The following is a 15,872-nucleotide window of genomic DNA, read 5'->3' on the forward strand; positions in this document are numbered from 1 at the left end:
GGAACCAGGAAGACTCTCTTCCTGAGTTCAAATCCAACCTCAGATACTGACTAGCTGAGTGATCCTGAGCAAGTCACTTAACCTTGTTTGTCTCAGTTTCTTCAACTTTAAAATAAGCTGGAAAAATTCGAGACGTTGGCTGCCTAACTTATGAAGGGAAATAGAAATAAGCTGGAGAAGGAAATAAACCCCTTAGAATCTTGGCCAAGAAAACTCCCCAAAGGGTCACCAAGAATCAGAAAAAATTGAAACAAACAAAAATAAAAAGAGAACTCTACTCTTTATGCAAAGGCTATGCCACAAAGACCATTGGCCAAAAAGTCAGGTGTGGCTCTGAGCATCTGCTTTGCACTCTTCAAATCCTCCCACTGCATTGATTGTCCCTGATGGAAAACTTGGTTCCCTTGGGCTGTCTCATTTATCTGAACTTCACTTAGTTACCCTGGAGATACTATAAATTCTGTGAAGAATTTTTGTTTCCAAGTAATAAATTCAGCTTGTATATATGACAAGGGAAATGTTGTTCACTTTCCAAATAAGATCTTGAATCCTTTCAATTTCTGTTTCTCTTCGTTGTAAAAACAAAACAAAACAAGAAACCTAAACAAACCAAACTTGAGAAAATATTCACATTTTAAGAGTCTTTTTTTCTTCTTTTTTTTTGCATGTGGTATGTACAGAGAGAGCTTCCTGCCACCATTTATCAGAGACCATCCAACAAGAAGCCAAGCTGTCCTTTTGGAATAGGTAAATTGTTATCATTATTCCCTGTGGGCCTAGCATGCCATGTACTGTGGAGACAAGGGCCATCAAAATAAACTCGGGGTAGAGGGCGGTGTTTACAATCTAGTAGATCAAATGAGAGAATTTTTGTGAAGTACTTTGCAAACCTTAAAGCACCATATAAACAAACACTAATAATTATCATGTTTGTTAGTTGAGGAGGCAAGCTGGGCATATTACAATATCAGAGATGATCATAAACAAGCAGATCAGATGAGATAACATAGGCAAAGTATTATGGAAATTGTCAAGCCCCCTACATGGTGAGCTAGGATGGTTCCAGGCTTTCCAGAGAGGGTTTCACAGAAGAAAGTGGGACTAGATCTGTGTCTTGAAGACTGGGTGAGGCCTTCAAGGAAAGAACAGAAAAGATGGGTGAAGATAATCCAGGAGATGGGAACAAAGTGAGCAAAGATAAGGAGGGGTCTACTGTGGCACATTTGGGGGATGATGAGGTACACATAAATTATAAGCAAATGTCCTATGGCATTGCAGCAGCTGAATCAGGTTTTAATGAGAGCCTCAGGAGTAAATCCTAGAAGGCTTGCAGTTCCCAATCTGGTTGTCTTGAGTGATAGACTTCAAGTCAAAATATTGTAATGGACAGATTATACTATAATGCATTTCTTAAATGTAGCATCCAGAACTGAATATAACATTTTTCATAGCTTTTTTGGGCCTAGTCCTTTGTAAAACTTCTACCGGTAATTTTAGAAGAAGGGGTTTGCCAATTGTCAGTGTTGTAAAATTACCCATGCATATAGCTGGTAAATAAAAACTATTACTTTTTTGTATCTCCAAAGTTTTAATAGCATCTTGCAAAATGCCCTCACTGTCCCTGCTTCTATTGTACTCTTTTAATTGGCAGTCTTCTGTATGGCTTTAGCTACATTGCTCCACATCAGTGTTCTAGCAATGCTAGAACAATGCTAGAATGCACATCATCCCTATCAGCCTAGGGCCAATATAATGCCTTACAGATCCATGTGATTCCCTTTTCTGTGACTTATGGACATTTATTTTAGGCAAGAAGTAGTAGCACAATCACCATTAGCCTTTCACTTAGGAAAATTCTTAACAGTTAGGCTGATTTGGCCCTCTGCCCTAGTTTACATTTACATCTATCCCTTAACATCTGGCCTCTGTGACTGGGGCAAAGTTGAGGTAGCCAGGAACGTTTGTATATAGAAACAGAAGGTTATATTACTGTGATATGTTTATGAATAGATAGGGAGTACCATCACCAAGGAAATCATAGCTCTCTGAAATCCTGAGAAAATAAAAGAATTAGCAGTTAGCTTTTACTCTGAACTTGCTTTTCACTTTGAACTAACTCAAAAAGGGACAAGCAGAGAGGCATGGACTTGGGGTTGTGTGGAAAAGTGAAGAACTTACAGATTAAGCACATATTGATCAGAGACTGTTAGCTAAGGTAGATCAGGCCTACAGGCCCCAGTCACGTGATTTTAGATAAGGCCTGGACTACATTCCGTTGTCCAAAGAAGGGATTAAAAACATATACTTGGTCGAAGAGGCTATATATCACCTTGTCTACTACATTCCACTGACCAAATAGGGGAATACAGACTTAGGTGACCAATCACAACATACAGAGGGCGGGATTTTGGAGATTCTTTGTCTGAAATGTATAAAAGCTGCAAGCATTTTCAAGGCTCTGGCCCTATCCTGCTGTGAGATTTGGCTTGCAGACCAGGATGGGGTCTGCTTCTCGAGATTCTAATAAATAATTCTGCTTTCTATGAGTGATCTCTGAGTAGTCAATTTGGGGAGGTTTTTTTGTCCCAAACGGGGTCATGAGGACCAAGTTCAAATCCATTCTCAGACATTACTAATTGGGGCCTTTATGCAAGTCATTCTTTGTGCCTCAATTTTCTCATGGGAAAAAATGGAAGTAGAACTGAGTCAATGGCCTCTCAGTTCCTCCTAGACCTCAGTCTCTGATCCTGTAAATACCAAGTTCAAAGGAAATACCTTGACTAGCTCTATAAGCATGAACCTAATTAAAATAGATCAGAGGTTCTTAAAACCCAGAGATCTGCAAGCTGCTTTTGGAAAAAAATATTTTGATAATTGTATTTCAGTATAATTGGTTTCCTTTGGACACCTATGTATTTTGTTAAATTTTTGAGAAGGGGTCTATCAGTCTGCCCAAGGAACAGAGAAAAGGAATAAGCCTTGAATTAGATCCTTTGACTATAATTCTATTTTTTTAAAAACGTATTTCAGCAGGAATATTGTAAGCATGGACAGACTATTGTATCCATCATCCCTGTAGAGCTACATACACGTTCTTTGTATAAAGACTTACATTATTTATTAGCTGTGTGACCTTAGACAAATCATTTAACCCCAATTGCCTCACCAAAAACAAATATCAAGGCTTATATTATCATCACCATTATTCCAAACTCTTTAGCCCCTGTAGCATTTTGCAAGCTAACATCTAAACAAACTGACAGAAGCCATTTCCTACCCTCTGGGAACCTGTAATGTAAGCTAGATAATATATGAGTGGGAAAGCAGAAGGGAAACACATGGATAATAGCTCAGACTTTTAGCAAGTTGATGAACTAAATAATACATTCACATTGCCTCCAAGCAGAAGAATAAATGCCCAATTTAGAGGTTTCTCTTATATTTTTAAATTGCCTGGGCCCAAGAAGGATTCATTTTTTTGTCTGTTTCTCTCTATATAAGAAAGTTACAAGCAAATAATTATTTTTTTTAGGACCAGCAACCCATGGAGCATTCCTTTCTCAAGTTCTCTCGAATACGTAAGTACAGAACAAAATTAGTGTTACTATTGTGATATGTAAAATCTGAAGTAACTGAAGAAAAAAAGTTTGAGCTTCTGAGCATATTGGTTTATTAAGCAATGCATGCCAATCGCATAATAAATTGGGACCAGGGCTCCTCAGCTTGCCCCCCCCATGCAGGGTGTGTGGGATGGGTGCTAGATCCCCTTACCCAAAGTGACTACTCAGAGGCATCTTCAGATACAAACAGAAAGCATCTATTTGGTCCTTGCAAGGAGAGATCCAAGCACACCAACTGAGCAGTCCAGCATGCTGTATGGCTATGGGCTGGAAACAGTGAATGGATTAAATAGCAAAAGACTTAGGTTCATTGGATGGAAGGAAAAGGAAATAACCATTGACCAATGGTCACACATTGTCTACTTTGTAACTTCCTGAAGCTTAAACCTAGGGTCTGACTTTTTCTGCCCTATAGCCCTCTGAGAATAAGGATCACGCAACTTCCTGAAACTTGGGCCTAAGGTCTTACAGCCTCTGAGAAATCTTCACCTGGTCCCATTCAACATCCTTGTTATCTAGGCCTTCTGGCTTATCCCTCTCTTCAATATTAACTGTAACCTTCCCTCTACCATTTAGAACCAACACATACATATCAGTGAAAGCTTTCAGGAACCATTTTAGCTAAGAAATATTGAACTATTCTAGTTATTAAGTGCATAAGCAAGCGTGTGATAAGATAATGCTACTTAAAACAATAAGCAGGAATCACAGAACCTGCTTCCACCAGTGCCCACTGTCTGTCTTGGAAACCCTGCCATCACAGACCAACAGATTGGCATCTGGCAGCCAGTTATCCATAGAACTACAGCACTATCAAGGCCCAGTGGCCTCAGGGCCATTATCCCATCATTCCCACCTCAAACGGTCCAAGGAACAGAGAAAAGGAATAAGCCCCCCTGCTCTGAATCTGGTGGGCAATTAGAATCTCCAATGACTGGCCTAGGGTGACCTTAGAGGCTTCCTCAATTAGAAAAACTATGGCAGCCACTGCTCTAAGGCAAAAGGGTCATCCCAAAGACACCATGTTTCTTTGAGAAGTAAGCAAGAAGCCTGAGATCAGGTCTCAGAGACTGAGTCAAAACCCCTAGGACCTGGCCCCACCTTTCATCAACATGTAGAGTAAAAGGCTTTAGATTCATTTGGGACAAAAAGACAAAAGGTGGGAGAGAGCTCAGTTTAGCTTTCAACGTCTTAAAAAGATTTGGTCTGGACAGCTACTTAATGCAGTGGATAGAGTACCAGCCCTGAAGTCAGGAGGACCTGAGTTCAAATGTGACCTCAAATACTTAACAGTTCCTAGCTGTGTGACCCTGGGCAAGTCACTTAACCCCAATTGCCTCAGGAAAAAAAAACAAACCTTGGTCCCATCAGGGAGTGATAAGATTGTCTATGTCCTCTCTACTGTGAGCAAAAGGGAGATGGGAGTTAATTCATGGCCCAAATACTTAACAAAATGATGAGCAAAGTGGGCCTGTAGACAAATAAACTCTAGCCCCAAGAAGCCAGAAAGTTAAGGGATTTTATGGCAGCAACCAGAGAAGACACCAGGACTGGGCTACAGATCAATATAACATCTACATAATTGTATTATGCTCCCGTCCTCTACTGACCACTTGCTCTGATTACATAAATTTGTTATGAGAGGAAAAAAAAAGAACATGATTATATTCAGTCATAACATATCCTTCAGGGCCTCCCCTTGAGAGCACATACATGATAGGATAAAGCATCCTTAGCTCTGACAACTACTCATGCAGTAACAATTCCACTTCATAGCCAAACTCAGGAATAATCAGGTGGGAAACAAAGAAACAGAACTGGGAAACTGAGTCAGAAGGATCCCACCTTAAGCAGAAACCAAGGTTGTCCTCCCAGCTCTTATCCAGACATCCACCTGTAACAGTTCAGGAAGGCATCCCTCTGAATAACTTGGGGCATTTTACTCAAGTGGTGGGTTACTGACTTAATGATCCATCAGGCAGTCATCCAAATCTGAAACTCAAAACAATATTAGTTATAGTCCCAAGAGATTTCTTCTCAATAGCAAGTTTCACTAATCATGTTTTAGATCCTAAACTATCTATACCAGGGGTTCTCAAACTATGGTCTACGGGCCAGATGCAGCCCGCTGAGGACGTTTATGCGGCCCGCCGGGTTATGGCAAATGGGCTGAGGGGCAGAGACAGAGTGTGAGCTTTTGTTTTTACTAGAGTCCGGCCCTCCCACAGTCTGAGGGACAATGAACTGGCCCCTATTTAAAAAGTTTGAGGACCACTGAATTCTATACCATGTGCCTGCAGAGCACAACCAAATCTAGATGTAATACTTGCAGGTTAGAATCCTGTTCTAGATATTTCAAGAAAGCTATAGATCATATTTGTTGTCATATTCATTAAGCAGGAGACCATTATGCACTTACATAATTAAATAATTTGCTGAAGACAGATGGAGATCTTGGTAGAAATAATCATTTTCAGAGAATTTGCCGTTCTAATAAACCTCTTAAAAGTTTCTTGTATTGCTAAGCAATAGAATCATTGACACAGTATCAAAAATGATCTTGCCTTTATACACATAACTAATATACAGTTTTCAATCCTAAATTTTAGAATAACTACTAAAAATCCCAATCAAAACCCTCCAACTGGAATACTACACGCCGAACTAAGCTTTTCCCAAACCTGGCAAGTTCACAAAGCAGGGGCTGAAGTCTTACTTTCATTGCCTGTCCAACCAGAAATCCCAATCATGTCCCGGGGACCAAATCCTCCCCACACAACCCCATGGCTGCTGCCCTCCCCTGGATAAGCCTTCCAAGGCACTCCACCTCGTTTCCCCTATGCCACCCTTGTCAGAGTCCAGCTTCATTGAAAACCAGGAGTGTGAATCTGAAATGGATATCCGAGGCCAGTTGGAAGATATGCTTTGCAATCTCCTTTGAGTAATCGTAAGAGCCAAGATTTATATACTCTTAAGTTAATGTTCCATTAACACTAGCTACCTCCATGTAACACCATATACATTCCAGGGTTAATGAATAAACCATACTTTGACATTTCGGTATCCACCTTCAATATCAATTCCAATTGTATTGGTATTGTAACTAACAGTTGTGATACTCTTCAATACCAAGAGAATTGTAAATAATTGTGATATTTATCAATACCAAAGTATTTATCGAAACTGAGTTGTAAATACCAGTATATTTATCAAGACAGAATCATAAATAGTATAATTTTGATGTCTTGTTCCTGTCCCATGCATTCTCCATCAAGATTATCCTAAATTTGTCTTGAACAGTGGTTCTCAAACTTTTTCAGTAGGGGGCCAGTTTACTGTCCCTCAGACTGTGGGAGGGCCGGACTGTAGTAAAAACAAAAACTCACCCTCCGTCTCCGCCCCTCAGCCCATTTGCCATAACCCAGGGGGCCGCATAAAGGTCCTCAGCTGCCCGAAGGCCATAGTTTGAGAACCCCTGGTCTTGAGTATGTTTTTTCTTAGGGCCAATGTTTTGAACTGATTAGCCCTTACAGAGAGCAGGTCTCAAGTAATACCTGGACTAGACACTTTCCTATACATGGTCTTATTCACTACTGGCCCTCTATATTGTGTGGTATCTCCCCTAACTCCACCATGTTTCTCAAACCCACTTACCCTCCTTATAACTAAGTCTTTTAGGGTATAAAGTTCCTTTCAGGATTTAGCCTGCCAGCTAAGGATTTGCCCCAATCTCATGGTGTTTCCTTTTTCCTGGCAAATGGCAAGTTCCACTAAAGAACTTGCCTTTTCTTTCTATCATTAATTATTAAAACCCCTTCCTATGCTCTCCCACTCCACCTCATATCTACCACTCCTGGTGTCCATTTTATCTCTCTCCCTCTTTCTAACAACCTGTCACATCAATAATCCTTAACAATTGTAGGTTGCAATATTACAACAATAACCCCTACTTAATTATCAATTTCACAGTTTTCATAAGTAATAGCTTAATAACATAATCTATTAACAAAAAGAATAGGAATCTCATGTAAGTTAAAAATCAATACTTTACTTTGTGATATTCTAACTAGATGTTCCATTCAAACTATCAGTTGCTTTTGTAAATCAATCTTTTTTTGTCCCTTTTTTAATCACTTTTTTTAAACTTAAAGATTCATAGTATAGCTAATATCTTAATAACCATCTTAATGACCAAATTTCATAAAACTTATACATATGTCCAGCAAAACTGATGAAATTTTAAAGCATAGCTCATAATTTTTACGCATTACCCAATATACGTTTTAGAATGCAACATATTTCATATAATTAGGGGATACAAACATGTGACTTCTTAAGGCAAGTTACCAGAACTTTGTTTTAATAAACTATTTTTAATTTAAAATCAAATCAAATTCAGATTTAAATTTTCAGTAGTAATGTTTTAATATTTGCACACAAATTTCTAAGATCTTGTGCCTTAAATAAACAAACTCACAATTCTAGCACATACCAGTTAATAATGATAATCTCGTGTAATTGTAATAGTGAGAGATTCATTATATAAAATTTGCAACTCATCTTGATATCTAAGGAGGTGGCCTTAAGCTCTGCATTCTTGGTGTAAAAGCCAATTGTTAGAAATTGTTCCTACTTAAAGTTGTAGATTATCAGTAAACTCATCCCTTCATTGGAACCTATGTAACTCAAACAAGTTATTTCTCAGGAATAACAATCTTACAAAAGTTTTAAGAAGTTTAACAAATGTACAATTTAACAGCAAAACAACTGTTTGGACATGTTATACATATATTGTATTTAATCAATATTTTAACATATGTAACATGTATTGGTCAACCTGCCATCTGGGGGAGGGGGGGAGGGGAAGGAGGGGAAAAATTGGAACTAAAGGTTTCGCAATTCTCAATGCTGTAAAATTATACATGCATATATCTGGTAAATAAAAACTATAATAAAAAATGTACAATTTAAGAGGAATAACAGAACAAGATTCCTCTTTACTTCTTGTCTGTTTACTTTCTTTGATTAACATCTGCTTTCTTTGTAGTAGCAGTAGGTGGAAAATATATATATATATATATAAAAGCTATTGTTTATTATAACATCTGTAACTACCATCGACTGCTTGCAGCTGATCCTCAGGCTTCTTTTGGAATTAGTGTTAGAATCTCTTCTTAAAATTTTGAATAATTTGAACAAATCATGTGTTCTCAAATTCAAATACAGTTTTATCCAATTAATATCCCTCAACAATTTTTGATAATTATTTTGATAACTATTTAGAGTAACTAAATTGACCCTTCTAATTTCTATTTTAAAATTAGCCTAGAATCAGCGATATATACTTACAGGGCTCCAAGCTTTTAAAGTGCAAAACCTGATCCAGATAAGGTAATTTTTCGTAGATACAAACTTTTAGTTACAAGCCAAATATCAGTTCTACAATTTTAGAAAAAAAAATAAACTATTACCTTCTGGTTGGTTTTTTTTTTTAGTCCACACAAATCTTTTTCTCTTTCCTCTGTGAATCAGAAAAGGTTTGCCAACTACACTGTTTGCTGCCAGGTTTTAAAAGCAGCCAAGCGTTTTTCTGTTTTTCTCAAAATTCCCAAACTCTCAAATCTTCTGTTAACACAGTCAGTGCAAAGGGATTACAATTTACAAAAAACTTTTTACTATCTTATCACAAATAATGAATTTCACTAAACTGAGTATTTTTTCTCTCTCTCCTTCTTATTCTTTATCCATATATCCCTACTGCAGTCAGGGAATGGGGGAAGGAAGAAGAAAGAGAAAGTGACTCTCTTTACTCTATGCACTATCCTCCTTAGTGGAGGCCTTAATTTACTTGAATTTGCTTCCAAATTACTTTACAAATGTACAAAAAAGCATTTATCTCAACATTGACATTGTGTGTTGGTCACATCTAAAAACCCATTAAAAGTTATCAAATATGAAGCAATTAAATTCAATAAAGAAGTTAACACTCATATAGCATTTGTTATATGTTAAGTACTTTTGCAATCTTGAAATGACCTATTGCTAAACTCCCCAGTCATGGCTCATAAAAATTAGCTCATTTTATTTCTGTAACTCCTGGGGTCCACAGGAAAAAAGTCAGGCTTTTTTTTCCTTCTCTGGAGGGAGTCAGGGGTGTTAAGAAATATTTCCCAGTGTTTTAATTGCAGCATAGAAGTTTTTCTTCTTGCTGGCAGAGTTTTAAAATCTTTCCAGGTAACAAAATCTAGCTCACAGAACAGATATGACACAGACCTTCTGAACAAAGACACAGAGAGACAAAAATTATGTGGAAGAGGACCATCCCTTCCACACACAAAATAGCAATATCTCATAAAGTGCACTCTGGTGGCATAATTTTGCTCTTAAGATTTGGTTTCAACTACTCATTCCTTTTTTCCTTCTGGAGAGGGCAGCTCCAATCTCATGGCTTGAGATCTTGTAATACACTGAGCTTCTCATCTCGGATCCCCAAGTCCAGAGGGGTCATCCCCATCCAGAGCGCCCCTACTCCATGCCATTTCTTAGGACTTCCTTCTGCTTACTAGGCAGCACCCCTTAACCTTGGATCACCAAGCCTTGATGACATCAGGGTCCCCTTCAGCCTAGGGGGAGCCCAAAGACACAGGTAGTGCTCTTACCTCTGGATTATGCATAAAAGTTACCCGATGGTCCACTTGCCCTCTGCTTCTTTGGAGACTTCTGTTTCTGTTTCTATTTGAATGCCTCTCTACTTCAAACCCATACTTCCCAGAGAAGGAGGCTGAGAGTCTGATCTCAAGGACAATTAGCAACCTCATGTCTGCCTTCATATCAGAACCCCAGCCATCTCTCTGGGAAGTCACAGATCCCAGATGAACCCCCACGCAGAGTGTGTGGGATGGGTACTAGATCCCCTTACTCAAATTGAGTACTCAGTGGCATCTTCAGATACAAAGAGAAAGCATTTATTTAATCCTTGCAAGGAAAGGTCCAAGTACACCAATTGAACAGGCATGCATGGTGTGTGGCCCCAGGCCGGAAACAGTGAATGGATTAAATAGCAAAAGACTTGGGTTCCTTGGATGGATTGAAAAGGAAGTAACCATTTCCCAATGGTCAGCGATGATGTCTACTTCTTGTGGGTCACGTAACTTTTTGAAGCTTAGGCCTAGGGTCTGACCTTTTCTGCCCTACAGCCCTCTGAGAATAGGGATGATGTGACTTCTTCAAACTTAGGCCTAAGGTCTCATAGCTTCTGAAAAATCTTCACTTAGTCCAGTTCAATGAAAGGCAGATTTTTTTTACGCATTAAAAGAAAAAAAAAGACATAAGCCAGGAGATAAGGTTAGGTAATCCGATTTCTAGTTGAAGAAAAAATTAGGAACTTTCTAAGTTGGGAAGGGGACGAGTGAGTTTCAAGAATTGGGACAGAGGAGAGTTAGCAGTTAAGACTTTTCCAGATATCAAGCAGAATGTCACTTAGTTCCTTGATTAAGAAGGAGATAAATTTCATTTTCCTGTAAATTCCAAGTCTCAAAATGGATTCAGTTTTATAATGTGAGGTCACCTTTGTTTACACAATTCCCACAATTCTCTCAAATGCCCTCTGATTCACTGGAGAGAAGGCTAGTTCACTAGGATTTTTAAACGTTCTCATATTCATCATCAACATTATATACCAAAAACAGATCACTGGGAAACATCCTCTTGTATAAGTCTAGTATAACAGCTAACCGAATTTGATGACAACTTATTATTCAATTTATTTAACAAGATTTGTTTAAGTCAGGCTACAGATCAAATTACTTAAAAGGTTCACAATGGACTAATTTTGAAGGGTGAGATTTACATATCACTAGGGTAACCAAGAAAACTCAGCAAACAAATACTATGAAACAAACAAACAACAACAAAAAAAGCCAAAGCAATACAACAGTGTTTTAAATAACAGTCTCATTATATCTTAGTAACCCAATCCACACCCAAGGGCCATTTAATCATCACATTTTGTCTCCAGTCCCAGATGTCCCATGTAGTCCTCAGGTCCCTGAAAATATCTTCTCTTGGATATTTAGAAACAGACCTCATTCTCAGGACAGTTGTAAAGCTTCTTCAGTTTCAAGTCAGTTGCAGAAAGTCCTAAATTCTACTAAATCCTTCTAGGAACAAATCTTAATATAATTTAGTACAACCCCGAAATTTGGTTTTCCATTAACTAGTTCATGAGATGAAAATCAACTTAAGCCTTAAGGAGCTGATTTTTTTTTTTGACTGAAGAAATTTGGGTCACAGCTAGGAAGTGTTAAATGTCTGAGAGCAGATTTGAACTCTGGTCCTCCTGACTTCAGGACTGGTGCTCTGTCCACTGCACCACCTAGGTGTCCCAGCAGTTGATCATCAAATTAGGAACCTGAGAATTTTAGTTTTTATGTATGACTTGTTTTTATTTATTTATATTTTGATGAGGCAATTAAGGGTGACTTGGTCAGGGTCACACAGCTAGGAAGTGTTAAGTGTCTGAAGCCAGATTTGAACTCGGGTCTTCTTGACTTGAGGGCTGGGGCTCTATCCACTGTGCTACCTAGGTGCCCCCTGTTTTTATCTTTACCTAAATCTGAAAAATATTCATGAGGGTCAGAACCTTCTGTCTTATAAAATTATAAGACTTTAAAATAGAAAAATCACTTTCTTTACAATTCAGTGTGATTTCATATGCAAAATTCTTTTTTTTTTTCAGTTTTTTTTTTATTCATTTTTCCAAATTATCCCCTTCCTCCCTCCACTCCCTCCCCCCCCCCATGGCAGGTAATCCCATACATTTTACATGTGTTACAATATAACCTAGATACAACATATGTGTGTAAATACCATTTTCTTGTTGCACATTAAGTATTAGCTTCCGAAGGTATAAGTAACCTGGGTAGATAGACAGTAGTGCTAACAATTTACATTCGCTTCCCAGTGTTCCTTCTCTGGGTGTAGTTATTTCTGTCCATCATTGATCAACTGGAAGTGAGTTGGATCTTCTTTATGTTGAAGATTTCCACTTCCATCAGAATACCTCTTCATACAGTATTGTTGTTGAAGTGTATAGTGATCTTCTGGTTCTGCTCATTTCACTCAGCATCAGTTGATGTCAGTCTCTCCAGGCCTCTCTGTATTCCTCCTCATATGCAAAATTCTTAATCCAAATTACTAAAACATAATTAAAGCCTGAATTTCCCATGAGGAACATTTGGAAGTCAATCATATATATGTATATAGTTCTTAGAGAAAATAGTATATTCCCATTGCTTCCTCAAATTTTATTATTCCATTTAATTAGAAAACTTTTCTATTATTACATCTTCATATTATTACTTTGCCTAATTCCCCCCTTAGGAGGTTATCATCTTTATATTTTAATTTGACCACAAATACAGATTAAAATTATAAGCTTTTTCATAATTTCATCCTATTATAGTAATTCAGAGATTTTTAAGTATTTATCTATTAATAGATTTAGTATTATACTGAACAAAACTTCTGCTGCTCACCCAACCCGATTAAAGAAATTTGCTATGAAAGGAAAAGAAGGGACATACTTTTTCACCTAAAAAGGTGAAGATTCATCCCCTCAAGGTACAGATTGACCGGACATAACAGGGGAAAAACTCTCTATACTTTTTTCATTCCAGGCATAAGTCTGATGAACAATTATGTTGTGAAGTTCCACATTTTCCACAGATATCAAAGTCAAACTCTTAATTAGCCAGATAGGAAAATTTGTTTTTCCATTGTGCCACTTTTCTGAAAAGTAGAGTCATTAGGATACCACCTTAAGCCATGCTAGAGTTATCCCCTCAACTTTTCCCCAAGGACAGACATCTATCTATAGCAAACTGCAGTACATGCCATTTTCTCCTTGATTGGTCCTCTATTGATTTAATGGCACTTCAGACAAATCACAGCCCCAATAGCTTTTACTTCAAATAGCAAAATTACACTTATCACAACTTAAGGTTTGAATACTATTAGTTTTCTGATGCTGAGTGAAATGAGCAGAACCAGGATATCATTGTACACAGCAACATCAATATTATACAATGATCAATTCTGATGAACTTGACTCTTTCCAACAATGTGTGATTGATGCCAGTTCCAATGATCTTGTGATGAAGAGAGCCATCTACACCCAGAGAGAGGACTGTGTGCACTGAGGGTGGATCACAACATAACATTCCCACTCTTTGTTGTGGTTTGCTTGCATTTTGTTTTCTTATTCATTTTCTTTCCTTTTTGATCTGATTTTTTCTTGTGCAAAAAGAGAATCATAGGAATATGTAGACACATATTTGATTTAACATATATTTTAACATGGATAACATATATTGGATTTCTTTCCATCTAGGGGAGGGGATGGGGGGAAGGAGGAGAAAATCTGAAACACAAGGCTATGCAAGGGTCAATGTTGAAAAATTATCCGTGCATACATTTTGAAAATAAAGTTTTTTTTTTAAAAGAAATGTTGTGATTTCAAGGGAGTTTTATAAAGACTCCTTGACAAGAGAAAAGACTTCAAAACCCTATAATACCAGGAGTTATAAATCACCTTTGCCACATATGTATACTACTAATATGCTTCTCTACCATTGGTTGAGCCCAGCAGTCCCATAGATGCTGTTATTTGTTGGGAAATATGTCTCCGGGTTTTGGAGAAATGTTTAATGACAGTTGAAAATTTTAAAAAAAGGATATTATTAATTTTCTCACGTTTCCTTAACATGTCATTTTTCTTTACTTATCAATTAAAACTAACCACATTCTGGTGTTTCAGACATACAACAAATACCTGATAGTTGACATGTTAATATATTGAAATTACATCTTTAAACCATTTTGTACTTTTTTCTTTGGGTTTTTTTCCATTCTATATATTGTCCTAATTTTTATAGTAGCCAAAATTTTTCAAGTGAAAACTCACTTTATTATAGCAAACTTGTACATTTCCCACTTAAACAAGAAGTGGGAAAGGGGAATCTTATTTCCTCAGTTCTAGGTTCTCAGACTTATAATTTAGATTTGGCAACATTTAGTCAGTATGGCTATAAGATCTTAATAGAAATATAAAATGTGAATACAAAATCTCAAGGGAACTCACAAATAGGAATATCTTTAAAAAAAAGACAGTAGTTTATTGGATACTCTCTTGGTTTTTTTATAGGGGGGGGATGTTGCAAGGTATTCGGGGTTAAGTGGCTTGCACAAGGTCACACAGCTAGTAAGTGTTGTGTCGGAGGCTGGATTTGAACTCAGCTTCTCCTGACCACAGGGCTGGTGTTCTATCCACTATAGCACCATATATCTGCTCCACAAATAAGAATATCTTAAAGGGTGTACAACTTTTCCCCTAGTCAATTACAATTGTAATTATTTGTTTTAAAACAAAATATACTCCATTAAACATTCAACACTTTTCAAATATGTATTTTTATTACATATTAATAGCTCAGTTTATAATCTAAAGGCATCAAGATTAAAAGAAGTTATTTATCTAACAGCATTTCTAATAATGATTTCTCACCACATTTTTGACACAATATTGTGTATTAAAACATAAAACAAAACTTACCAGTCAGATGACATCAATTCAGTCAAATGCATTTCCAAATGATCTTACACAGAAAACCATTAACCTTTATACTAATCACATCAAAAACCTGATGTAGAGTTATCAAATATGCAACGATTATATCCAGTTAAATGAAAAAATAGTAATAATTTATATAGTACTTACTGAGTGTTAGGTGCCATGTTGAGAATTTCACAATCATATCATTTGATCCTTACAACAAGCCTTGGAGGTGGGTTTGATTATTATTTTCCTCCTTATATATCAGCAAACTGAGATAAACAGAGATAAGTGACTTGCTTAAGATCACAGATAATAAATTTCTGAGACACGAGTGTAGCTCATATTTTCCTGCATTTTTCCAACTTTTTTTTTTTTTTTGCATCTGATGCCACAATATGAGATCACATTTCACCACATCATAATTTAGTTACAGGACAAGTTTCAACCAAATCAAATCTAGATGTAAACCACAACATCAAAATCTCAATTTTCCAGACCTTTAAGTCACCTTTATTTTAAAATTTAGAGCTCAGAGTTAACAATCAGCTCATTGGTTCATGGTAACATTTTTTTATCTTTCCATAGACTTTTTATTTTCTTTCAAAAATCAACCTGTAACCTCCCACTCTGAGGCTACT

The 15,872-nt window shown here is 37.1% G+C and overlaps 1 protein-coding gene across 1 annotated transcript in view; it reads left to right on the top strand.

Moving 5' to 3' along the window:
- Positions 1-15,872, top strand: part of LOC141549032 (fibrous sheath-interacting protein 2-like) — a 35,941-nt gene that overhangs the window by 10,865 nt on the left and 9,204 nt on the right. Inside the window, exons 5-6 of the mRNA XM_074278383.1 lie at positions 681-747; positions 3,533-3,578. Of these exons, the coding sequence (XP_074134484.1) occupies positions 681-747; positions 3,533-3,578 (113 nt within the window). The remainder of the gene's footprint in view (positions 1-680; positions 748-3,532; positions 3,579-15,872) is intronic.

Source organism: Sminthopsis crassicaudata, chromosome X (assembly GCF_048593235.1).
Source record: "Sminthopsis crassicaudata isolate SCR6 chromosome X, ASM4859323v1, whole genome shotgun sequence".
In the NCBI taxonomy this organism is placed as follows: domain Eukaryota; kingdom Metazoa; phylum Chordata; class Mammalia; order Dasyuromorphia; family Dasyuridae; genus Sminthopsis; species Sminthopsis crassicaudata.